General features: G+C 41.5%; 1 protein-coding gene across 1 annotated transcript in view; it reads right to left on the reverse strand.

Annotated features, from left to right (window-relative positions):
• The window catches only part of snd1 (staphylococcal nuclease and tudor domain containing 1), a 191,369-nt gene that overhangs the window by 22,607 nt on the left and 156,295 nt on the right, over positions 1-12,467 (reverse strand). The window contains exons 19-21 of the mRNA XM_030045402.1: positions 5,460-5,583; positions 2,829-2,898; positions 112-225 (exon numbers count right to left, since the gene is read on the reverse strand). Coding sequence (XP_029901262.1) covers positions 112-225; positions 2,829-2,898; positions 5,460-5,583 — 308 coding nt within the window. The remainder of the gene's footprint in view (positions 1-111; positions 226-2,828; positions 2,899-5,459; positions 5,584-12,467) is intronic.

Below are 12,467 nucleotides of genomic sequence, written 5' to 3' on the forward strand. Positions count from 1 at the left end.
AAAAAGTTGATATCTGAAAGTTAAATTTTTCAGTCATGTAGCTCTCTGAGACACATTCCTACACTGTGTGTGTGTGTGTGTGTGTGTGTCTGTGAGTGTGTGTGTACTTACATCTTGTGGGACCTGGATGAAGGCGAAGGCATACTCGGTGGCCTGTGCTGGCAGGGTCCTGGTGCTGAAGGCAGGGGGCATGGCAGCCAGACGGGTGGACGATACAATCTCTCTCTAAGGGACGGATGAAAAATATTAATATGACCCAGCATGGAAAAACAGGGATAAAGGGTTCATAGAGTGTCTACCATGGCATTCATAGCTTTAAAGTGGCATGTAATGGGAGCAGCAGATTGTTTTGTTTGACTCATTAATTGCTGAATCAAACGAGACAATGCTGAAGTGACATTTATAAAATACATCTCCTATATAGAGTTTCCTGTGGGAGTGATCAATGCCATTTTAAAAAGAATGAAGAAAGATATATTTTGAGAGGTTTTATCTCTCAAGTCAAATGCCTTTGCAACTGTAGGGCACCCACAGTCACACATAACCCACACACCCCAAGACTGTTGAATAAATTATTATGCGAATACACTGTATTGCATTTTAATGTTTCACTGATTCACAATTGATTGTGAAATCTAGATGTCACGAGATGTAATGATGATAGTTTACAGCTATGATACAAGGACAGGTGCCTTTTTTTTGCTGAGGGGCTGTGTGCTTGTAGATGTCACCTTAGCGATAATTTCACAGCTGTTTCTACGGCAGTACTGAGGCCCCTTTCACTAAGCTCCATCTGCTCACTTACTAGCTCAGTTGTAACTGAGCAGCTATGAGCAAAGATGACAGTAGATGTAAAGTTGATACCTGCCGGGCCCTTGTCAGATTACAAAACAAAACAGGAACTTAATAAAAGCAAACATTGTTTTCTAGCTTGCCAGCTTTTTCATTAAGTATTTGAATACACTGGAAATTTAATTCACTCCAGTACACTTTATATGTGTTATGGGACAAACAAAAGCCTCTAACATTTATTGTTCAATATTTTGAAAACTAAAGAATTGCGTACTCTAAATTAATATTACCCAAAATAAAGCGCTTAAGATAGAAAATAATTACAATAGCATTCAAGAGCATGATTTACTTTTTAGGTCTGCAATCATTTTAGTTGTCGCATTTTATGAATTTATAGTATCACAACCAGGAATGACATGTACATGCATTTACTTTTTATGAATTTACAAATTTGCATTTAAGTAAAACCTGAGAAAACATCACTGATGTTCTGCATCATGTTTGTGAATTTGTGGATCAAAAGCAGTTTAACACTTAGCTGTTTCATATGTTTGTGCTTTACATTTTTCTCCAGAGTTCAGCTCACTGGGGAATAAAAAAAATGTATATAGCTTTGCCAGGTGTGCAAAAGTTCACAATTTATTGCAAGTTTCAAGTTCGGCGCTTTAGAGTGCAATGTGTTCATTTACATTTGTGTTTTACATTTTATTTCAAGTTTGGTGAACAACAGTTGTACACAGAAATGTGCATTTGATTTACATTTGATTTGCCTTTGCAGGGGAATGTAAATGTCGCTTTCTCAAATTAATTTTAGATATATGCATTTTGACTTGGTTCCCAGATTTACACAAAGTGCTTGGTCACATTTCCAATATTATTTAGCACATTTCAGTGAAAATTTAACGAAATACTGTAGTGCAAATAGAAATGTAATTATATCCTGAAATATTTACTTGTTCTTACCCGGTCCTTGAACACAATAACTTACAAACTTTCCACACAGACAAATCCACACACACACGACGACAAAAGTCACATTCACAAGCCGTAGAGCCGTGGGGGACCCAAGTGGTGTACAGTCAGACAGATACAGTCGTTAGAGGTGAGGAGTAAATTTAATGACCTCATATCAGAGGTTAATGTGTTCTTTGGATTGGACAAAGTAGACAGCTAAGACCTAAAACATTTACTAAGGATAAGGACACAAAATTTATCTAAGCCATAATACATTTTGATAGCTCTATAAATGTGGACCTTAAAATCTAAAGACGGTATGGCGTGCTGTGTTTGTTAACGATGGCATGGACAGTAATTTAAGCATGGCATTTTGAAATAGTGACCTGTACTGAGTACCCCTAGTGTCACAGCTGCCAACACTCGTGTGTTGACCAGGATGATATCACATGTACAATTAAACGACAAAACTATATAGAGAGAAAGAGTTAGAGACTAACCCACGCAAGTGTGTGTGTGTGCGTCAGTCTCACACTACATGATGGGAAATCTCCCACAAGCCCGCCCGGGGTTGACTGGGGGGCCACTTGGTGATGCATGCAGGTGAACGCGCATGAACCCACACACGTGCTAGGCACGTAAATGAACACAAAAATGCACTTGAATGTAGTGATTCTGTCATTAGAGGTTATAAAAGGAAAAGCTGCCGAGGAGAGGAGGAGGGGGGTTCTGCTGTTTTCATATAGATGAAAAGGAGGAAGAATTGTAGTTGAAGTTGCATTGTCTGCTTATTCATAGACAATAAAGACACACAAAAAAGAAGCTTGCATTATGTTTGCACCAAAGCCTTTAGTTAAAGGGATATGGTGGCTGCTTTGAACATGGAAATACGTGAACAGCTGCATCAGACAAGAGTTGCTCTGTTTCTTTGTCTGCATTTTCGACCGGATCAATAGTAACGACATCAGAACTTTGTGTGGGTACTGGGTCTCTAACAGTCTTACTGTTCTCTTAATGATTACAATGCACCACTTTCCCAAACAGGTGCATCATTGCATGCATTCACACTCAAACACACTCACGTTGCCATAGTCGATGTAGAACACATGAACCCTTGCCGGTGACTCAACTTTCTCCACTCTGGCTCTGTACCTGCAGCAGGAAAGTGATAAGGGAGCAGAAGAGGGAGACAGAGAGAGAGAGGAGTGGGAGGGAAAGAGAGATGAAGACAGAGGGGACAAGTGGAAAAGGAGATGAGTAAATGATTCCGTGCTTATTTCCCTGGGGAGAAGGTGTTGGAGGATGTGTCTGTTGTGATCAGGCGAGAGGAGCAGGAGAGGAGGAGCGGACTGGCTGTGGAGGTGGGGAGGGTGAGTACAAAGAATCTTTCAGGGAATGACAGGGCTGTGGAGACTGCACTGAGGGCCCCTAGCAACAAGTGACACTGGAATTTAAGCCTGCTAGTTACACTGTTAAATAAATAAATAAATAAATAAACTTTCTAATAATGTTTAACAATTTTGATTTTGTAATGGTATGCTCTTTTACCAAAATGTTTAATTGGTGTATAAATAGGACTTGTGTGTGAGTGTAAATCTTGTTCAAGCAGACAATGTTGAATAAGATACAAAAATCAGTCCTGGGACCCTGTACAATACTACCTTGCATAATTTGGGCACCTTCTCTAGAACCAGTATTCACTTTCCTATAGATATCACAGTATCTTTGACCGAATACCTCAATATTCACAATATTGATGATTTGACAATATTGCAGGGATGACGTTTTTTTTTTTTCTTTTCTTTTTTCTTTTTTTTTTTCAAGCTATCTACACACAGGATATTATTGATTAAGAGTCAAGGTGGAAAGAAAATTGGCTCCCTTCACTCTAATGAAGCCTTTAAAACAAGGAAAAGAAAATACGTACACCATATCATATATTAAGCTATCCAAAATCTCAGATGATATCTAATCTAATAATATGATGATGTTAATATAATATTGATGTAGTCTAATGCCAGGCTCTAGTGTCGACCATCATAAAATTATTCCTAAATGTGTATATAGGCAACAGAATAGTTATATCTTCTCTTTTTCAAGCATAATATAAGGCAGTAGGACAATAGTCCTTCATGAAGTGTCTCTCTTCATGTGCCCATCATTCATCTGACCCTCGACTCAGACAAACAAATGAGAGAGGGAAAGACAAATTGGCCAAGAACCAGAGACAGCCGGAGAAAGCCGACGTTCTGAATAATTAGTCCCACATGAGCAGAGAGGGAGACTTGAGAACAAAGTTAAAACTGCATAAGTGATTAACAGCAAGACAGAGAAGGCAGCAATGAGTGGCAAGAGCAAGAGGAAAAGAGCGCAAGACAAAGTGTGAGTGACTGATGAACAGAGATTTTCTGCTATCTATTCAGCACGACTATTCCTTGTTCTAACAGACCTTGAAAGCCGACGGATTTCTAATTAGTCTGCTAATAAAACCGGCCAATGTTTCACATGCATCACAGAAAAACAACAACAAAAAAAGGACACACTGATACAGAACTGTATTAACATGGGCATAATTACTGTAGCTTGCTGAATAGCATGGTGCTTGGAAAAAGGGGGAAAAAAAAAAAAAAAACTCAAGTGTTTGACACCTGAAAGGACTTTACATTTTGCTGCTGAAAGCAAAATTAAGACAGACAAGTGTTATATTGGGTGCAGAGAGAGAGAAAGAGAGATGGAGTTTCACAACAGATGGGCCGTTTTAAGATGCTCAATGACATGTATCTGGCAGGGGAAGAAAACAATGACTTTTAAGCTTTGCCGCCCAGAAAGTTGGAGGATGGAGGGAGGAAGGTGGGTAAGGGAAGAGGGCAGACCACCTGTGTAGGGGGGAACATTTGGGTTTTTAATCAGTTTCGTGTTCTTACTGTCTTTCTCGGTCACCTCCTTGACAAATCGTCATGTGCACTTGCGTGCAGACACACACACACACACACACACACTCTCTCTCTCTCTTTCTCTCTCCCCCTCTCTCTCCATCACTGTGACTTCCATCTGTCCCCATGACCATCTGTAAACTTCCTGCATCCGGTGAGGAGACGAGGTGAAGTGGTTGTTTGTGTGTGTCTATACTTCAAGCTTGTGCTGATTCTTAAGGGCTAAAACAGTGTCGGTGAGCTAATTACAGCCCGTGGGTGTCTGTTCTTAATGCACCACAGCTTAAACTGAGACAAAGTAAAAATAAAATGGCAGGTATTTTCTTTGAAAAATAAAAATAAAGCTAAGCAACATTATAGTTCATCACAGTATAGGTGCATGAAACTCAATGTGTCATTACAGAAATGTCAATTTCGCAGCTCATCAAACTCGGTTTCCAGAATATTGTATTAAATTTTTCATGGCTAAAGATATTACTGGTTCATCCCATTAAACTATGTAGCTGCCAAACTAACACTGCAAGACAATTAAACACTGAAGTATGATCTTTAAAGCAACAAAAAAGTCTGCATTTGTGTGCACGTTTTTGAGCGTGCATGCATCACATGCGCAGTAAAGTCATAAATCATTACGTCACCTGTTTGCAAGGTAGTTTTTAACAGTGTTTAAAAGAAAAATTGCTTCATGGTTAGGGGTTCAGAGGGTAATGCAGTTGAATATCATCATATCATCAAGTATAGAAATTTAAATTTTCTGTATGTGTGTCAGAGAATGCATACCATTCTCCATCTGCGAACTTGGCGATGCAGTGGTCCCCTCGGCGTGCGGAGTAGGATCCCTCTACAGGTGGCTGGGCAGCAATCTCTGCCCTCATGGTTTCCATCAGACTCTCCAACTGACCTCCTGACAGAGAGAAAAAGGAGACAGGGGTGAGAATGGGTGGACAGAGTCCATGGACAAAAGGCCAAGGCATGACACTGAAACTAATGTTCAGCAAATGTGTTGGGTGAACATCGCTTGGATTGAGTGTGTGTTTTTCTAGGTTATCCTTTGTCATGAGAAAATACAAAATTATGTCGAATATCACACTTTCACATATTATTGTTTTACAAGACAAATGAGCTGGTTTAATTGTACCATGGGTTTAAAACTGTGCCTCATGCCTTAAAGAATCAGCCCCAAGGCTTGATATGTGTGGACAAAGACAAATAACTTCAGTCCACTTTGATAGAGTGCACAGCTCCTGAATCTAACTCAATTTAAATAAAATTTGGTTTGGAATGAGGAGAATGAAGGAGGTAATTTGGAGGCTGCTCTTTCTTTAACATTTTGCTGCTAATGGTATGCCAGAACTAATCAGCTCACAGCCCGGGTCACTCCCCATTGCCTTTCAGAGACTCAGACCCAAAGTGTCTGCTCATTGCAATGCTCACAAAGTAAATCCTGTCTCTGGTTTGTGTGGCTGTTGGCCCATTAGCACCATGCAGCTAATGCTAGTTCTGCCCTGTTGGAGAACTGCAGCTTTGAGTAAAGAGAGCCAGCTCTCCCAATGGGCCTTTCTGGTCTATCAAGCCATTATATCATGTGCAGCAGAACTACTATAGTGGATTCAAGTCGAGAATGTGGCTGTCGATACAGTGGGAGTTGGAGAAATCAGATGGTGAGTTGGGGCTCTGTGGACTCACTGACTGCAATAAGTGGCAGCCTAATTTGCAGCCATCAGCCGCAACTGGGGAGCCATTTCTGTGTGTAATTGAGTGTATGTGTCTCCAGAAACGTCACGGTGGGCGTGTGTGCACATACAGTTCCTGGAATTTGTGTATCATCTAGGTTAGTGTTTATGTTCATGTGTGTGTGTGTGTGTGTGAGGTGGCAATAGCAGCTAGTTTAGCAAAGTGGCCCATGTAAAATTACATGGTTATTTGTTGACAGCCTATTTCCATTGATTTCCCCTGAGGTGGGAGTGGAGGCACAGATACTAGAACAGCTCTGGCTTTAAACAAAAACACTCTCTCACTTGCTCTCTCACTCTCTCTCTCACACCTTCCTTTACTGGCAGCATAAGGAAGCAAAATTTCATCAATTAGCAAAACATATGCTATGCATGTTAGCAAAGAAACAACCATTCAAAAGTATAGTGTATTGAGGTGTGACTCAAGAGTCACTGTTTCAGCAAATGGCTCCAGGCCAGCAACAACAATGACAGCAACAATCAGAACGTCAATGCCAACAAGGTGCAAGACTCAAAGGGTATGTGTGCGTCCGCATGTGTTTCTGTGTCTGTGTAAAATTAGTACTGTCTCCTTACTATGCATGTTACAATAAAAAAACAGCTTGCAGTATACCCTCCCTCCTACACACACTTTTTTTTTTTTTTTTTACTCACTCACTGCTACTCTGACTTATTGTGAGCACCTTTTATTATTTCTGCCTGTGGAATAGCATTTGCTTGTGGAGCACAGGAAGAAAAGGGAGAAAAGAAACAACCCAAAACAATTGTGCTGTTTTCTCAGGTTTATCTATGCTGAAACAGTCAGGCAGCGGCCAGCCAATACTGGGCAAGATAACTTCATTAGCATGATGTCAAACTCAAGCCGAAAGAGCACAAGAGGGAGCAACATAGCTCACCCAGAAGGGGTACGGAGGGAGTATGCAAAGGAAAGGCTGATGGGAGCTCAATTTGATTGGGATGGGTGGGCGGTGCAGTGTGGGGTAAGACGATGTGTCCAAACATCTCATTGGCCACCCACTGCTACACCAACTGCTGATGAATGCAGAGAGGGGAATAGGAATACACACACACGGAACGCATCGTGAATGTTTTGTGGAAGCAGCAGTTTTCGGAAAACATGTCAGACGAATTACTTCCTGAACCTCTTGCCTCATCAGCACACACATGCACACACAGAGGTGTTGTGGTTATGTTGTGACGTTGTGGCAAAGCCACAGTGACTTGGTGCAGTGTTAGTGGAACGGTATCGGGCTGCAGCTGTCAGAGTCAGCGTCCTCCTTGATTTATTAATCTAATTTAAAAAAAAAAAAAAAAAAAAAAAAAAAACGAGGGAGAGGGTGCACAGTACTAGTGGGACGAGCAAACCAATATGAGTACTAATGTTGGTGCATGCATGCATGTGTGAACTTTCACTGACTTATATATTTATTTCCTTTACTGGGCCATGTTCCACTTTGGATCCATAGAGAACTGCATAAATAACACATGAGCTTTCAGGATGTTCTATCTATCTATCTGTCTATCTATCTATATATCTATTAGGTAGCCTAGTTGAATAACTCTGTTTTTAAGCCTAATGTAGTAAGAGTAAAAAAAAAAACTTTGTGTTTTATTTCTCTTCCAGGCCAGAATCCATCCAGATCCATTTTTTGGGCAGCATGGCTCAGGAGGTAGAGCAGTCAACTGGTAATCCTGGTTCCTCTGACATCAAGCCTCTGACATCGGTGTGTGAATTTTTGAATGAATGGGTGAATGTAAGGCAAACACAGAGGTCGGTAGACTGGAAAGGTTTTGTTTTTTTTTAATAGAAATGCAGTCCATTTATAATTTTTTATGCCCCTTTTTTCGCTGTGGTATCAAAAATGGTATTGAATATCAATATTTTCCTGTGTACTGTATCAAAGTTAGAAATGCTAGTACTGTGACAACCTTAAATCCTACCCTCCTTCCCCTCAGCTGGTCAAGTTCCTGCCCCAACACTTGTCACTCATCTTGATGAGCTGTCTTCCTTAAAACAGCGTCTTGCCTGAGGGAACTGACATAAAGCCCACAACAGGCCTTGGAGGACACAGTGAATGCAGGAAATCTGGAGTTTTAAAATAACCAGCGCCAATGTTCACCTGTGGCTCTGAACAGGTTCTGCCTGCCACATTTAGCTTTGCTGCTCTTTTGTTTCTTGCAGCTCTCTGCTATTATTGTTGCTATGACCTCTCTGTGCTTGATAGCCACGACCTATCTCACCCCAGGCTATGCCTACAGCACATGGTGCATGCCCAGAAACATTCCACATATCCCTGAAAAGCTTATTTCAGGTAAACGGGGATTTATACATGGACGCACAGGAGGACACTCAGTATGTAAGATAGATCTTATTTTTACTTAGTTATTTTCACATGATTATGTATGTCTATATGTTCATTTAGCTGTTTTCATGATGTTTATTTATTTACTGAAGCTGTAAAAAGGCAAATTCTTGCCACATTTAAATGTACCTGCCTATTAAAGTGATCCATGAATATAATTAAATCTAACTATTGCACATCCACACAAGCGCATGCTCAATATTGTCTGGTTTGGTAACCTGCACATTTAGCTTAAATGTATTTAAAATTAATTCTTTCATTCGTCTTCTAAACCGCTTATCCTCACAAGGGTCACGGGGGGTTGCTGGAGCCTATCCCAGCGCACATAGGGCGGAAGGAAGTGAAACACCCTGGACAGGTCGCCAGTCCATTGCAGGACAGACAGACAAACACTGACATCCACACACACAATCACACCTAGGGGCAATTTAGCATCTCCAATTCACCTAACCTGCATGTCTTTGGACGGTGGGAGGAAACCGGGGTGCCCGGCGGAAACCCACGCAGACACAGGGAGAACATTCAAACTCCACACACAAAGGACCCTGGGTGGGAATCAAACCCAGGACCTTCTTACTGTGAGGCGACAGTGCTAACCACTGCACCACCTGCCGCCCCTGTATTTAATATTTATGGCACTAATGCACTGTTTACTGATGCCTTAAAGTTTGTTAAGTATTGTAAGAGAATGATTTTATATCTCTAAACCAATTCTACTGGCCTGACAATGGCATTAAAATTCAACTTGAACTTGGCATGTTAGAATTCTTCTATAGGCTTAGTCCCAGTGTGGTTTAGAGACACACATTAGAGCATATGGCTGGAGTTTACATAGGCTCTAGTACGGCTTATGCACTAACAGGACGCTGACAGTGCAGTGCTATGGATCACTGATTTCGCTGGGTTGATTTATGATCTACTGCGACCCTTAGATTCACTCTGATTATTGCCGGGTCAAGTCCAGTCACACGTTGACAGTAAATTCTCTTAACTACCTAATCTCAACTTCTTACATGAACTCTTAAGGAAACGTCAGGGGTAGTTTGAGTATGCTACTGTGTATACACATGTTGATTTACAATTTCTATCAAATACTGGCCAGGAAAAAAAACATTACTGAGTTTGTTGAAAAATAAATCTTTCCTTATCTCAAGTGGCATTCTCATTGTGTAGTGAACTAACACCTAACACCTCTTAACACCTACACCTTTCCTCCTTCTCTGTGCTCTGGTGCATTACATAATGTGTTTGTCCACATTCACAGGTGAAAGACTTCAGGGTGTGTTGGATTCAGTATGCAGAGTGCACCTCATGCATTGTCATCAACTCCTACTGGGATTCGCAGGTCTTTTTTATTTGCCAGGATGACCTGGTGTGGTGGTCTCCAGTTTAGTAGGAACACATCATCCATGTGCGCAGATTTTGGCTCAAGTGAGTGTTATCACAGTAACATTTTGGAAAGTGTATGTGCAGCTGCACATGAATACAACTTTAACTATAAAGAAACATGGAAAAATGCAAGCGTGTGCAAGGTGTTGTACCCAGGTGCACATAACAAAAGATGCTACTTCGACTCCAGTCCCCGTGAGATCAGCATGTACTATAATAATATAGAAATGCACTTCAAATGCTATACTTGGGGGCACACACAGTAAAACTGGTTCCCTTGGGATTCAAATGAGCAAATGCCTATATCAGTGCAGGGCATGTATCAGTGTGTGCAGTCATACCAACAGGAAAAACAATGGACACTCTAAAATGTAGAGACATGAGCTGCAATTTAATGCTGGCACAAAGATAACTAAAACTGTGTGCAAGGAGGGGTAAAACATGTCGAGTGTGAGTGCCCATTTCGTGTTCAAGGCAGAGCCAAAGCGATGATCCAAAAAACAACCAAACCACTGACTATGTCTGATCCTGGCCAATCTCTCTCTGTCTTTATCTCTATTCCTCTGTTGGTTTTTTCTCACTCGTTCTGTAATTTGTTTATGCACCATTATGGCTGCAGCTGTTTGTAAATCATATATAATTACATTGTGAATGCCCAGCACAGAATGAGAGCGATTAGGCTTGGAAAAGGCAAAAACATGGGAGAAGGAGTGAGAGAGAGTAGGAGAGAGTGAGGGACAGACATGGAGAGAGAGAGGAGGACTATAAAGACAGCAATTTTAAAGGTTGATTATGATCATATTTGATTACAGTGTGGCACACAGTGTGTGAGTAGAGACAAGAGGAAAACAAAAAGCCAATGAAAACAGTGAATCTTGTCCTTTTGCTACAGGTCCCAAGGCCCTTACTGAATTCTATTTAGCTGTGTACAAAAGCCATTAAACCAGAGAGGGGTAAATAATCACAATATGACAGAAGTAGAGGCCAAGAGAGCAGTGGCTGATTATGAACCCATTTTTGATTCCTGACTTACAGAGAACAAAGACATTCAAAGCCAAAGCAGAATGCATCTAAGAAAAACACCCTCAGTGGGAAAACAAACTCTGAGGATGGAGAAATATTAATTTGGGTGTAAATGAGAGACAGAATATCAGGAAGAGTCAAAGAGAGGAATGTGTTGACATTCAGACACACACAAAAGTATTTCACATCAGCATTCCTAAGCATCTCAGATACATCGATGGGCCTTTGGTCTATGACCTGTCTGATCTGCTGAGGTCTGTGTAGGCGCATCATCCTCTGTCTGAGTGACTCGCTGCCAATGAGCAGAGCCCCATGCTGGAGCTCACCTGCTAGTTTGGAGTGTTAAATATGTATGAGGTTTGGATGGGCTTTATCCTCTGGGGTAGGGGAATGGCTGTGTTTGAGGACATGCAAGCAACGCTTCAAAGGCAAAAGGCGGCACTGACAAACAACACAACACAGACAGACAGCCACAGTATGTAATAGACTGGAAGCAAATGTGCATGTGCATACTCACACACACACACACACACACACACACACACGCACCTGTTATCCTGTGGTTGGTAAATAAAAACCACACCAATCAAAACAGACCCAAAGGCCACATCTCACTCAGGGATAACTGTACACTGTCCAAAGTCACAGAAAGTGTGACACGGAGGGAGCTGAGGCAGGAGAGAGGATGAGATGGCTTTATTGTGAGCTATTTTCTCCCCTTGCTGACTAATAGTAAGTGTCAGTGTCACTCAGTGTCATACCCCAACCCCACCCCCCACACACCCCCACTTCTCAATCCTAAATCCCCCATTCCATTGTACCCTTCCCTGCAGTCTGAAGCCTTTTCCAGCAAATTACCGTTTCTGTAATTGGAAAAGCCATCACCGAAAAATCTAAACAGAGGCAGCATCTGTGGCTCGCTCTTTTTGTATCAGTCTCTCCCATTTCCCCTCTCTTCCACCCGACGGGCCTCATCGAGTGCAGCTAATGCCCTGTTTTGATTGCGAGGAATCCAAATATACTCATAAGACCACCAGCAACACATTTGGGGGACGGCGGCTGAGCCAGGCCAATTCTGAAAAGAATCCCATATGGACCTGTGAGTGGTTGACTGCTGCGAAAATTGTCTTTTAGCCATTAGCTTGAGGTAACGGGCCCAGGAGTTGACATTAGCACAAATCAAGTGCACTAGGATAGTGCAGGATGTGCATCAAGATGCTTATTTCTGCATGAAAATCAAAAGCACCACACCTCAGCAGACAGGTGAGCTGACCTTTTAG

The sequence above is a fragment of the Myripristis murdjan genome, chromosome 23 (genome assembly GCF_902150065.1).
Source record: "Myripristis murdjan chromosome 23, fMyrMur1.1, whole genome shotgun sequence".
NCBI lineage: Eukaryota > Metazoa > Chordata > Actinopteri > Holocentriformes > Holocentridae > Myripristis > Myripristis murdjan.